General features: G+C 47.6%; 1 protein-coding gene across 1 annotated transcript in view; it reads left to right on the plus strand.

Moving 5' to 3' along the window:
- Nucleotides 1-14,915, plus strand: part of LOC149440414 (netrin receptor UNC5D-like) — a gene marked incomplete at its 5' end in the record, with an annotated part of 288,486 nt that overhangs the window by 246,219 nt on the left and 27,352 nt on the right. The window contains one exon of the mRNA XM_089658665.1: nucleotides 6,208-6,388. Coding sequence (XP_089514791.1) covers nucleotides 6,208-6,388 — 181 coding nt within the window. The remainder of the gene's footprint in view (nucleotides 1-6,207; nucleotides 6,389-14,915) is intronic.

Below are 14,915 nucleotides of genomic sequence, written 5' to 3' on the forward strand. Positions count from 1 at the left end.
TTACATTGTGTTCTATTTATAAAGATAATATAGTTACATTGTGTTCTATTTATAAAGATAATATAGTTATGTTGTGTTCTATTTATAAAGATAATATAATTACATTGTGTTCTATTTATAAAGAGAATATAATTACATTGTGTTCTGTTTATAAAGATAATATAGTTACATTGTGTTCTATTTATAAAGAGAATATAGTTACATTGTGTTCTGTTTATAAAGATAACATAGTTACATTGTGTCCTGTTTGTAAATATAACATAGTTACATTGTGTTCTATCTATAAAGATAATATAGTTACATTGTGTTTCTTTGTATAAAACAATGGTGCGATGTTATAAAATGTTCCTGAAAGGGAAGGTGACTTAGACTTTGGCCGAGATTTGGGGTCTTGGCGGAGCTGCTTGCTCTGGTCTTATAAGGCCACACTGTATGTTGGGCAGTTAAACAATTAAAAAAAAAATAGCATTTTTATTTCTGTACATATAAGGCCATAAAATGAGAAACATAAAATATACGGTATATTCCACAATCTTTATAGTATTTTTTTCCTCAAACACTTCCTCTTATGTTTATATAGGAGAGTTAACTGACCAGTATAAATATTTATAATGCTCCAGCCGATCCCTGGAAAGGAGCATCCAGAAGGTGGCTGGTGAGGTGATAATTGTTCACGAGAATGTCTTATGAGACCTTTCCAGAGTGTTCTTTCCTCTCCAGGGAGAGTTTCAGCCTCCTGGGGGGGGGGGGGGGGGGTTGCAGCTCCTAGGAGAGAGCTACTGAGACAATGAGACAAGAAATGGCGGTCTGGGCCTCAGTGGGAGCTGGGCTGAGGGCCTAGGGGAGATTGCTAATTGACTTTTGCTGGAGGGCATCATCCTGAGTCCTGGTCTGGAGGTGGATCTTTTATCTCCCTCACTAAGCATCTATCTGTGGATGCCGGGTGGCAGACCACTCCGGGGACATTGTGATTTGGGACTATAATATGTGCTGTTCCTTTAAGGGTGTTTTTACAAAGATGTTTGTCCTCCCATTATTGCTATTAACATTTTGGAGTATCCTGTGGCTCTAATCTCCTTTTCCTGTTGAAATTCTTCATCAATGAATTCTAGACAGACCTCCCCTAGAGTGATCCTCTGAATTATTGGTGTGCATAGAACTGTGCTCATGGGACTGGCAGCCTTGGTACCACTTAGGGAGAACCTCTATTTCCAGCAGCCCCTGCGAGGTGAGCGCTGCAAATGGTTCTCCTTTCATGGTTTTATATGTACAGAAACGAAGATGTAAGATTTTTTTCTTTTGTAAATTTTTTGTTGTGGAACATTATGTGACCGACCAGCATATGGACTCCTCTAAAGTCCTATTTAGACCACATTGTAGTCATCGCACATCAACCTTATTCAACTTCAGGACCACGGTGTCCTATCTCTGTCTCCCAATTCCTTCTTTATTCCAAGAGCATTTTTATTAAACTGTCCTTTTGTTGGTATTATACAAGAAACTGTCACATGCCTGGCAGGAGACTGCATTGAGGAGGTCGGCCTCTCTTGTATCTCCAGCTCAGGCCCCACTGAAGGTGGTACAGATGGTGCCAAGGGACAAGAGGAACCAGGGGCGGACTGACCATTGGGGAACTCAGGCACTGCCCGGGGTCAGTAGGGGGCCCCATGAGATGCCCCTGGTACCTTTCATAGGCTTTTTTGGGTGTGGTTTGAGTGTGGGCGAGGACACAGAGGCCCCATGATCCCCTATTGCCCGGGGGCCCCATGAGTTGTCAGTCCGCCCCTGGGAGGAACACAAGTGGCGGCAGGTGTTGATAGCAGAACTGGCAGCCAGAGATGCAGGCTTGAGAAGTCAGGCAGGACATCAGGCCAGGAGCAGATGTGATGCACACTTGACCAGACGAGGCTAAAGGGGCACTCCGAATACACTGCAGGTTCTGGAAGTATGGCTTGTCAAAGCCCTCAGCAAGCTTTAGGCAGGAACACACGGTGGGGACTGGAGCGGTTATGAAGGACAGGCGAAGCAGACACTCAGAAGTAGTATGGAGCCAAGTCAGAAGCAGGAGCGAGGTCACAGAGGTAGCCGAAGTCAGTAGCAGGCAGGCAACGAGGTACAGAAGCGTAGGCAGAAGCATGGTCAGGAATCAAGCCGGGGACAGGAATGTGTGGGCAGAGGTACCTGCAGAATCCAGGATCAGGAAAGCAGAAGACCAGTCAGGACTGACAGTGAGCAAGAGCATCCCTTAACCGCTTTCCCAACACCCTATAGTAGAACTACTGCTACAGGGCGGCAGCAGTGGTGTATTTTGGTTTTGTGCTGCCCTAGGCACTAACATCTGCCTCCCCCATCTAAATTGAGAGCAAAATATATAAAGAGGGAGAGAAAAAAGGAGAAAAAGAGAGATAAAGAGGGAGAGAAAGATAAAGAGAGAGATAAAGAGTGATAAAAAGGGTGGGAGAGAAAGAGATCAAGAGACAGAGATAGAAAGATAGGGGGAGAGAGATATAAAAAGAGTGAAAGAGATATAAAGAGAGAGAGGGATAGAGAAAGAGAGATGAAGAGGGAGAGAAAGAGAGAGAAAGAGGGAGGGAGAGAAAGAGATAGAGAGAGAGAAATAAAAAGAGGGAGAAAGAGATAGAGGGAGAGAAATAGAAAGATAGATAGAGGGAGAGAGATATGAAAAGAGAAAAAGATAAAGAGAGAGAGAGAAAGAGGGATATAGAGAGAGATAAAGAGAGAGAGAGAAAGATATCGAGAGAGAGAGAAGAGAGGTATAAAGAGAGAGAGAAGAGAGGTATAAAGAGAGAGAAAGAAGGAGAGAGATAAAGAGAGAGGGAGAGAAAGAGAGAGATATAAATAGAGAGCAAAAGATAAAGAGGGAGAGAGAAAAAGAGATAGGATGAGAAAGAAAGAAAAAGATAAAGAGTGAGATAAGAGTGAGTGCTAAAGAGGGAGGAAGAGAAAGAGATCAAGAGAGAGATAGAAAGATAGAGGTAGGGAGATATAAAGAGAGTGAAAGAGATAAAGAGGGAGAGAAAGAGATATAAAGAGAGAGAGAGATGAAAAGGGAGAGAAGGAGGGGGGTGGGAGAGATAGAAATAGAGAGATAAAGAGGGAGGGAGAAAAAGAGAGATAGGAGAGAAAGAGGAGAAAAGAAGGAAAGATAGAGAGAGATAAAGAGTGAGTGATAAAGAGGGAGGGAGAGGAAGAGAGATCAAGAGAGAGACATAGAAAGATAGGGGGAGAGAGATATAAAGAGAGAGATAAAGAAGGAGGGAGAGAAAAAGGGAGAGAGAGAGAAAGATAGAAAATAGAGGGCAAGAGATATAAAGAGAGAAAAAGAGGGAGAGAAAGATGGATGGAGAGAAAAAGAGATATAGAGAGATAAAAAGGAGGGAAGGAGATCAAGTGAAAGAGATAGAAAGAGATAAAGAGGGCGAGAGAGAAAGATAGAGAGATAAAGAGAGAGAGAAAGATAAAGAGGGAGTGAGAGAGGAAAAGAGAGAAAGTCTAGGCTGATCAGATAGGATCCCCAGTGCAGCTGGTACTTGTAGTCCTCCAGGCTGTATGGATCTGCTCACTATAACAGTATATAACAATGGAGCAGCAGATCCCATCCTTCCATCCTCCTCCTTGCTGTGCTGTCTCCTGCTGACGTGTCTGCCTCTCTCTGCTCATACTCCTTCCATCCCCTCCATACACAACACTGACACCCAGCAACTGTCAGAACTGCAGCCAGCCGGCCCCTCTCTTTGCTGCTACAGATCGCTCAGCTGTCACCCGGCTCAGCCCAGGAGTAAACCTTCTCTGACACCAAGCGCTGTGCTGACCTGGATTGTAGCAGCCAGTGAGTGAGCTCATGCAGTGCCGCCCTCACCTGGTGCTCGTCGGTCACCTGCCAGCTGCCTCGTGTGTCCCTTCTTCTGGGGGGGGGGGGGGGGGGTCGGCGCTGCCCCCCTGAAAAATGCCACCCTAGACGAATGCCTTGTTTGCCTCGCGGTGGATACGCCCCTGGGTGGCAGGGCTGCGCAGAATCACGTATATATATGTGATTTGCATCTCTGGGTAGGGGGTGAGTGTGCCACCCCACCCACGCCGCCATTGGTGGCTACGGATGTCAATCACTGGGTCCCGGATGATTCCTCTCCAGCAATAGCCGTGTAGAATTGACAGGGGAGAGGTCTGTATGTAACCAATACGGGTCTCTCTCCTGTCAGCAAGGACATGCTGCTTTGTATCTCTCTGCACAGCATGTCTCCCTAGTAACACAGCACACAGGTAACCCTTTGATGGGCCCTCACATTAACCCCTTCCTGCCCAGTGCCATTAGTACAGTGTCAGGGCTTTTTATTAGCACTGATCACTGTATTGGTGTCACTGGGGATGTCAGTGACACCAAGTCAGTCCCCCCCCCCCCCAGTGTCAGAATGCCCACCGCTGTCCCGCTATAAGTCACTGATTGACGCCATTACTAGTATAAGAAAAAAGAAAGATTCCAGTATCTATCCCGCCATTTGTAAACGCTATAACTTTCACGTAAACCAATTAATTTACACGTATCGGGATTTTGTTCAGCGAAGACACGGAGCAGAATACATTTTGGCATAAACTTATGAAGAAATTAGATTTTTTAAAAATTTTTACTGGACATGTTTTATAGAAAAAACTCAAAAATATATATTTTTCTTCAAAATTGTTCTTTTTTTGTTTATAGGGAAAAAAATTAAATGAGAGATCTGCGCATGAAGTCAGCTGAGTGCCCCCATAGCAAGCTGCCTGTCCATAAGACACACAGAGCACGACTGACCCTCCCCCCCCCCCCCCCCTCACTGGCTGTGATTGACAGCAGTGTTTTCAGATTTTCTTTAGTGTCTTCCTGGTTTCTGGCCTAGGCCAAAATGATGCTATCCTTCCCAGGAGACTTCATGGGGGGGAGGGGCTTTCTCAGCTACGCACACCATCCAGTGTAGATGGATTCTACAGGAAATAAATGCTACATTAATAACATGCCCTTACTCAAGATGGCTGTAAAATGGGATTTCTCAACAAAGTAAGGCATGGAGACATGGATGTATGGATGGGGACAAGGATGGATGGATGAATGGAGACCTGGATGGATGGAGGGAGGGATGGGATCAAGGATGGATGGAGACCTGGATGGATGGGGACAAGGATGGATGGAGACCTGGATGGATGAAAGAATGGATTGATTGAGGGATGGGAGACATGGATGGAGACATGGATGGATGGAGACAGGGATGGATGGATGCATGGAGAAATGGATGGATGGAGAAATGGATGGATGGATGAAGGAATGGATTGATTGATTGATTGATTGATTGATTGATTGATTGATGGGAGACATGGATGGATGGGAGACATGGATGGATGGGAGACATGGATGGAAGACATGGATGGATGGAGACAGGGATGGATGGATGAATGGATTGATTGACGGATGGGAGACATGGATGGATGGATGGGAGACATGGATGGATGGGAGACATGGATCGAAGACATGTATGGATGGAGACAGGGATGGATGGATGAATGGATTGATTGACGGATGGGAGACATGGATGGATGGATGGGAGACATGGATGGATGGATGAATGGAAAAATGGATGGATGAAGGAATGGATTGATTGATGGATGGGAGACATGGATGGATGGATGGATGGATGGATGGAGACAGGGATGTATAGATGAATGGAGAAATGGATGGAAGGATGGAGACATGGATGGATGGATGAAGACATGGATGGATGGGAGACATGGATGGGAGACATGGATGGATGAAAAAATGGATGGAAGGATGGAGACATGGATGGATTGATGGATGGTAGACATGGATGGAGACATGGATGGATTGATGGATGGAGACATGGATGGATGAAGAAATAGATGGATGGATGAATACTGGGTGTGGGTCAGATGGGTGCTGGGTGCCCTCCTACTGTTAGATAGACCTGGCTCATATCTCTCTGGCTGTCAATGGCTGCACAGTACATACGTGTTTTGGCCAGTAGATGACACATGGGTCCCTCACAGGGGCCCTTTCATGTTATTTCCCTACAAGAGTCGGTTACAAGACCAGAAGACAGTAAATCCGGAATAGGATGATGGCGGTAGCATTGCGTTGTGTCTTTCTTTATGGCGTTTTTCCACACCAGATGTCCTGAACACTTTCCTCCTCTATTTCAGGTGGAGTGGCTGAAGAACGAAGAGCAGATCGACTCCCTGCAGGATGAAAACATCGACACCCGCGCAGATCACAACCTGATCATACGACACGCGCGGCTCTCCGACTCCGGGAACTACACGTGTATGGCGTCCAATATTGTTGCTAAGAGACGAAGCGCGTCAGCCACTGTGGTGGTGTACGGTGAGTTCAGAAGGGTGATACCCTTCTCTGCCACATGGAAATGGTTCTTCACAGCGGCCAGCGGGGTTCTTCACAGTCACAGTCAGATTTTGTCATATCAGCAGAATTTGCCAACAACTATGTAGGCAGGAGCAAGAGAACATTGGTACATTGTTACTCACTGAGAGTCATTCCCCCTGAGGTCATCACAGAGGACAAGGGGGCGTTCTTTACGTCTGGAGGAAAAGAAATGTCATCTCCAAACACAGAAAGGTTTCTTCACAGTAAGAGCTGTGAGAATGTGGAATAGACTCCCTCCAGAGTTGGTTGTGGCCAGCTCAGTGGATTGCTGTAGGAAAGTCCTGGATCCTTTCTTGGATACACAGAATATAACTGGATATAACATTTATAGGGAACGTTGATCCAGGGAATATCCAATTGCCTCTCGGGGGGTCAGGAAGGAATGTTTCCCCTGCAGGAGCAAATTGGATCGTGCTTTGCTGTTTTTTTTTGTGTATATGGAGGTTTTCTATTGGTTGAACAAGATCAACTTGTATCTCTTTTTTCAACCAGACTTATCATGTAACATTGCATCCTTGGGTACCACTAACAGGCCTCCTGCCTATTTTCATGTTAGTGTGGGCCCCGCCCCCAGAGGGGGCGATAAAATATTCATTTCCACATAACCAGCTCAGTACATTATTACCGCACTTCACCCTCCATTCTCCCCGGCTGAGGTAGGTACCAATTCAGAAAAGGCCAAAGAAAGAAGAAACGGGTCCAGAAAGCTTTCAATGGCTTACTTCAGGAAGGGTATGGCAGGAAAGTTGTCATTATTCCGGCACTGGTTGTCAGTACCTTCCCCAGGATTGGCATACTTCAACCTGTCCCTATTACTACTCCCAGCTAGGACCTCTCCAGGCACTCCCCGGCCAGGGAACACCTCCTGCTTCTGGGGCTACAAAACAGCAAATAGGTTCATGGGGGCCAACTCCACATACTGCTTCCCCTCTCGCCCCCACGTCTTTGCCCAAACTCTCCATAATCCAGGGGTGGGCAACTGTGGCCCTCCAGATGTTGTAGAACTACAAGTCCCATGAGGCATTGCAAAACTGACAGTTACAAGCATGACTCCCAAAAGCAGAGGCATGATGGGACTTGTAGTTCACCAACAGCTGGAGGGCCACAGTTGCCCACCCCCTGCCATAATCCCATTTCTACACAGTATTTATAACATATGAGAGGGTGTCCCCTACTGGTCAAACTTAGAATGGTTCTAACACCTGTAGCACCCCTCTAGTTAGCTGGGAGGAGCTAGACAGGTTTTTAGCTAGAGGCTGAGTAGCAGCCTGGTTAACCTGGGATGAGTCAGCCAGATTATGTTTAGGTCAGGGCTGAGGGCTCTGCAGATCAGTTACATTCCCTTATATTGCACATCCCCCTGCTCTAAAAACTTGAGAAGTTTCTAGAAGGCAGTGGGTGGGGGTGAGGAGGGGCTGATCTGCATACTTAGGGGATCTTGGACAATCCCAGAGCAGGAGGCTTGGCATGGGGCCAGGACAGCCCTTAAATATGAGAGAGCTTGATCAGCAGGGGAGTAGTGTTAGGTGTAAGATGATGTGAGAAGGCTAGAGAGTGGAGCCTGGGAGGGGGCCAAGGAGCGAGGCCTACCTGCAGGCAGGAGCTAGAAGGGAGGATCTCTTAGCCTCAACTGTCCCCTGAAAGAGGACAGCTAGGGAAGCAGAGAAGACGCCAGTCCAGTGTAAGGCTTGAAGGCAGCCACCAACTCACAAGCTTGCTTGAGAGAACTGAATGGATAACCCCACACCCCCTGGGCCAGATAAGGGGAGAGGGCAGTCAGGTGGCCATCCTAACTAGCTCTTCATCTGGAGTTGCTTCGCTAAAGTGGCAGTTTCTGGGTCCCCTTGCTCAGGTATTCCCTCCGGCACCTGAGTGAAGAGGAGATTTCATCGGGGGTCTGAGGAGGTACATCAGGAGGGCTGGAGAGCTCTCCAAAAAGATACTTTTGTCTGTGGACATGTACATATTTGTTAAGGAGTTGTCCTCAAGTTGCAGTTTTCTTGGGCATTCTATACACCCCTCAACCCCATCCAATTTCAAGTTCAGTTACGAGAGATGCAGGAGCTCAGTTATGTAGGAACAGAAGAGTTCAGTTATGAGGGGATGGGGAACCTCAGTTATGGGGAATGGAGGACCTCAGTTATCAGGGAACGGAGGACCTCAGTTATGAGGGAATGGAGGAGCTCAGTTATGGGGAATGGAGGAGCTCAGTTATGAGGGAATGGAGGACCTTAGTTATGAGGGAATGGAGGAACTTAGTTATGAGGGAACGGAGGACCTCAGTTATGAGGGAACGTAGAAACCTCAGTTATGGGGGAATGGAGGACCTCAGTTATGGGGGAACGGAGGACCTCAGTTATGGGGGAACGCAGGACCTCAGTTATAAGGGAACGCAGGACCTCAGTTATGGGGAATGGAGGACCTCAGTTATGAGGGAACGCAGGACCTCAGTTATGGGGAAGTGGAGGACCTCAGTTATGGGGGATTGAGAAGCTCAGCTATGGGAGAACGGAGGACCTCACGCAGGACCTCAGTTAAGAGGGAATGGAGGACCTCAGTTATGAGGGAATGGAGGACCTCAGTTATGGGGGAACAGAGGACCTCAGTTATGGGGGAGTGGAGGACCTCAGTTATAGGAGATTGAGGAGCTCAGCTATGGGGCAACGGAGGACCTCCGTTATGGTGGATGCAGGACCTCAGTTATGAGGGAACGGAGGACTTCAGTTATGAGGGAATGGAGGACCTCAGTTATGGGGGAACAGAGGACCTCAGTTATGGGGGAACAGAGGACCTCAGTTATGGGGGAGTGGAGGACCTCAGTTATAGGGGATTGAGGAGCTCAGCTATGGGGGAACGGAGGACCTCAGTTATGGGGGATGCAGGACCTCAGTTATGGGGGATTTTACAATTTGCATCTTCAGAATACAAGGAAATAGAGCAATCTATAATATAATTATAACATATTTATTTTCAAAATACTTCAGAGAACTTTATTAAACACAAATGTAGATTTCTACTTACATAATGCGATAAAACACCACCTATGTTTATTGGATTGGGGCAGATATTGGACTACTCCGTGTGCGGCACTTTTTGGTTACCATGTGTTTGGTGTAGACTTAAGGGGTGTGGTACCCATGATTATACACCAGCTAATGTCTTAGGGCTCGTTCACACTTGACTAATTTCTAACTCTTGCCAAATGCCCCTATAGCGTTAGACAGGCATTTTGGAAGCATTTTTACCTCTCCCCAAACGTCCTATGCAAATTTGTTAGGCATTTGATAGGCGTTAGAAAGGCATTTGAGGAGCATCACCAACTCCTCCTGACAGGCTTTCACTCCTCCTGACTCGACATGAGGCGTCACTTTCGCTTTGCCAGCTAACGCTTCAGTGTGAACAGCACTTTGTGCTGCCATGTGTAGAATTTTCATAGGAGTTTGAGGAGCATTAAAAGCGCTTCCCAAATGCCTGTCTAACACCTGCTGACAAAGCTAATGTGAACTTAGCCTTAATTATATTGCTAATCAGCAAAATTCCCCATCCAGAGCCCCTCCACCACTACCTGTTGGATATACAAAACAGACAGAAGCTTTAAATCTTCCCCTGGAGTTGTGAAGCCAGATGCACATCGTACCTATTTTATGGTCGTTATTTTTTATCTCTCTCTTGCAGCGGACAATTTCACAAGAGCGTAGAATATGAACATTCTCAATACCATCAACTAATAAACCGAGTTCACGTATAAAAGGAAATCACACTCGTTGGGCCGCCCACACACGCCGCCATTCAGCTAGATTAAATAGTGTGCAATCAACATTTTCACACCAAAGACAATCGTAATAAAGCAATCTTTTCAGTATGAATCTTTCAGAGAAGACCTTCTGAATGCTGCACATGTCTCAGGTTAGATTTCAGTGAAATGATTCCACTAAAAGGAGACCTCATGTCTGTGCTGAACCTTCAATGATAACCAGCCATGATGGGGATAGGAAGCATTACTTGCTGATCTCCTTCTGGAAATGCCAGCTGCCTGGCTCTCTCTGGCTTCAATACTTTCAGACTTTCTGTTCTGCAGCATGCAGTCAGATGTGTTGATCTGCATTCTTGCGTCTATTGATGACTCAAGCGGTGAGCGCTCTGATTCATAGGTCACAGTTCTCTATAGAGGTCTCCTTGCCATAGGTCACAGTTCTCTAGAGAGATCTCCTTGCCATAGGTCACAGTTCTCTAGAGAGGTCTCCTTGTCATAGGTCACAGTTCTCTAGAGATTTCTCCTTGCCATAGGTCACAGTTCTCTAGAGAGGTCTCCTTGCCATAGGTCACAGTTCTCTAGAGAGGTCTCCTTGCCATAGGTCACAGTTCTCTAGAGAGGTCTCCTTGCCATAGGTCACAGTTCTCTAGAGAGGTCTCCTTGCCATAGGTCACAGTTCTCTAGAGAGGTCTCCTTGCCATAGATCACGGTTCTCTAGAAAGGTCTCCTTGCCATAGGTCAAAGTCCTCTAGAGAGGTCTCCTTGCCATATATCAAAGTTTCTAGAGAGGTCTCCTTGCCATAGATCAAAGTTCTCTAGAGAGGTCTCCTTGCCATAGGTCACAGTTCTCTAGAGAGGTCTCCTTACCATAGGTCAAAGTCCTCTAGAGAGATCTCCTTGCCATATATCAAAGTTCTCTAGAGAGGTCTCCTTGCCATAGATCAAAGTTCTCTAGAGAGGTCTCCTTGCCATAGGCCACAGTTCTCTAGAGAGGTCTCCTTGCCATAGGTCACAGTTCTCTAGAGAGGTCTCCTTGCCATATATCAAAGTTCTCTAGAGAGGTCTCCTTTCCATAGATCACGGTTCTCTAGAGAGGTCTCCTTGCCATAGGTCACAGTTCTCTAGAGAGGTCTCCTTGCCATATATCAAAGTTCTCTAGCAGGGACGGACTGACAACTCATGGGGCCCCTGGGCAATAGGGTATCATGGGGTCCCTGTGTGCTTGCCCAAACTCAAAAAAGCCTATGAAAAAGGTACCAGGGGCATCTCATGGGGCCCCCTACTGGCCCTGGGCCCTCGGGCAGTGCCCGAGTTTCCAAATGGTCAGTCCGCCCCTGTTCTCTAGAGAGGTCTCCTTGCCATAGATCAAAGTTTTCTAGAGAGGTCTCCTTGCCATATATCAAAGTTCTCTAGAGAGGTCTCCTTGCCATAGGTCACGGTTCTCTAGAGAGGTCTCCTTGCCATAGGTCACAGTTCTCTAGAGAGGTCTCCTTGCCATATATCAAAGTTCTCTAGAGAGGTCTCCTTGCCATAGGTCACGGTTCTCTAGAGATGTCTCCTTGCCATAGGTCATGGTTCTCTAGAGAGCTCTCCTTGCCATAGGTCACAGTTCTCTAGAAAGGTCACAGTTCTCTTCTGACCCATCTTGGAGTCTCAACATGCTACAGACTTGTATGCTGTGTTCCTGGATGTTACACCTCCTACTATTACACCACAATGTTTTAAATGGGGGACAAAAGCCAATCATCATTGATTCAGCATATGTGCAGGTCTGGGAACCTAAAGATGTCCTCTCTGCAGTCCCTAAGGTCCCTTTCACTTGGATGGTCTGATAAGGTGCACCTGGCAGGTTTTCATGATGACCTGATTCAAAGCTTAATGTTAGTCTGTGGACAGCCAGATGCAAACGAATTTCTGTCTGTTTACATCCACCTGCAAGTTCATCCAGAACTGAGAAAAAAAAAACCTGAAAGGTCTGCGTCCTTTTCCTTTTTTCAAACCTAAATATAATGGATCTGTGGAAGTCTGATGTGAATGGAGGTCCACAGACCTAATGTGTGTCTGGAAAGCTCTGGTATTTAATGCAGCAAAAACATGAAGAAACGCGGATGTCACACTGGACACGGCCCATGTGAAAGGAGCCAAACACACATCATTTCAGTTGCAGCACCCATTAAAAGCATTCAAAATCCTAAGATACCCCAATCTAAAAATATAAAATATTTACTTATCAATGGGGAACCTGAGCCAGGGACAATGCCTTGATGAAATTACCTTCACAGAAATTACCAGAGCCCCCCTTCAAATAGAAGGCCCTCCATAACATTAGAAATCCACCATCAAGAGTGTACAAGTTGTTTGGTGGTGTCTGGGGTGAGGAACGTACGTATCTTGGCGATGTTGCGGAGGTGGAGCCTGGATCAATTTGATAGTGATTGGACATGAGGTTGGAAGGAAAGGTTTGAGTCCAGGGTGACACCTAGGACTTTGGCACGTGGGGTGGGAGTGATGGTGGCGTTGTTAGTCATGATGGGGAGGATGGGGGGGGGGGCGCGGGCTGGGGGGAAAACTGATACGGCAGAGAGTGAGGGGGTGAGGTGGGGGGTGGAGAGGTAAATTTGTGTGTCATCGGCATAGAGGTGATAGTTGAAGCCGTGGGAGTGTATCAGTTTGCCAAGGGAGGAGGTGTAGATGGAGAAGAGAAGGGGCCCGAGGACAGAGCCTTGGGGGACCCCAACAGAGAGGGGGGAAGAGGTCCCCCATCACATCACCGGTTCCCCCATCACATCAGAGGTCCCCCCATCACATCAGAGGATCCCAAGGTTCCCCCATCACATCAGAGCCCTCCTTCACATCAGAGGTCCCCCCATCACATCAGAAGATCCTGAGGTTCCCCTATCACATCAGAGCCCTCCTTCACATCAGAGGTTCACCCATCTCATCAGAGCTCTCCTCATTCAAATAAGGGGCTCTCATCACATCAGAGACCCCTATTATGTCAGAGGTATCCCATCACATCAGAGGTTCCCCATCACACCAGAGCCTTCCGATCACAACAGAGCCTCCCCATCACATCACATCACATCAGAGCCTCCCCATCACATCAGAGTTCCCCCATCATAGAGCCCCCCAGTTAATCAGTTCTGTCTACATTCTTCCTATCACAGACCCCCCCATCACACATTCCCCTTTTCACATCAGAGCCCTACCTTTTGGTTCCAGCAGCACGGAAGAGGGTGTGAGCTGAAGGGAGACTGGAGGAAGAGGATTTCCAAGTCCAAGTACGGGTTTAATGAAAACTACAGATTTAAAAAATTACATTTTAACATCAACATGTTAAAGAGTCCCGGTAAGGGGTCAGGCTCGGAGATCAGTAGCTATAGCAGTAGAGAGGCTCCCACCGATCATCAGGATGAGTGTACAAGAAGGGGACCCTGGTGGATGATGCGCGCTCACCCCAGGTGCGGGGTCTAAGCTCTAAACAGTATTCATCAGAGCTCATGGTGGGTTTTTCTGCTCAACTCCCACCAGGATTTCAGCCAGCCGTGGTCCAGTAGCAGATATAGCAGGCAGGAGATGGGTTTTGCTGCTCAACTCCCACCCGGATTTCAGCCAGCCGTGGTGCACTAGCAGATATAGCAGGCAGGAGATGGGTCTTGCTGCTCCACTCCCACCAGGGGTTGATCCAGCCATGGTCCAGTAGCAGATATAGCAGGCAGGAGATGGGTTTTGCTGCTCAACTCCCACCAGGAGTTGAGCCAGCCATGGTCCAGTAGCAGATATAACAGGCAGGAGATGGGTTTTACTGCTCAACTCCCACCAGGAGTTTATCCAGCCATGGTCCAGTAGCAGATATAGCAGGCAGGAGATGGGTTGTGCTGCTCAACTCCCACCAGGAGTTGAGCCAGCCATGGTCCAGTAGGAGATATAACAGGCAGGAGATGGGTTTTACTGCTCAACTCCCACCAGGAGTTTATCCAGCCATGGTCCAGTAGCAGATATAGCAGGCAGGAGATGGGTTTTGCTGCTCAACTCCCACCAGGAGTTGAGCCAGCCGTGTTCCAGTAGCAGATATAGCAGGCAGGAGATGGGTCTTGCTGCTCCACTCCCACCAAGAGTTGAGCCAGCCGTGTTCCAGTAGCAGATATAGCAGGCAGGAGATGGGTCTTGCTGCTCAACTCCCACCAGGAGTTGATCCAGCCATGGTCCAGTAGCAGATATAGCAGGCAGGAGATGGGTTGTGCTGCTCAACTCCCACCAGGAGTTGATCCAGCCATGGTCCAGTAGCAGATATAGCAGGCAGGAGATGGGTTGTGCTGCTCAACTCCCACCAGGAGTTGATCCAGCCATGGTCCAGTAACAGATATAGCAGGCAGGAGATGGGTTGTGCTGCTCAACTCCCACCAGGAGTTGATCCAGCCATGGTCCAGTAGCAGATATAGCAGGCAGGAGATGGGTTTTGCTGCTCAACTCCCACCAGGAGTTGAGCCAGCCGTGGTCCAGTAGCAGATATAGCAGGCAGGAGATGGGTTGTGCTGCTCAACTCCCACCAGGAGTTGATCCAGCCATGGTCCAGTAGCAGATATAGCAGGCAGGAGATGGGTTTTGCTGCTCAACTCCCACCAGGAGTTGAGCCAGCCGTGGTCCAGTAGCAGATATAGCAGGCAGGAGATGGGTTTTGCTGCTTAACTCCCACCAGGAGTTGAGCCAGCC

The sequence above is a fragment of the Staurois parvus genome, unplaced genomic scaffold (genome assembly GCF_062004578.1).
Source record: "Staurois parvus isolate SC_StPar_1 unplaced genomic scaffold, SC_StPar_1.0 ptg001088l, whole genome shotgun sequence".
NCBI classification, from domain to species: domain Eukaryota; kingdom Metazoa; phylum Chordata; class Amphibia; order Anura; family Ranidae; genus Staurois; species Staurois parvus.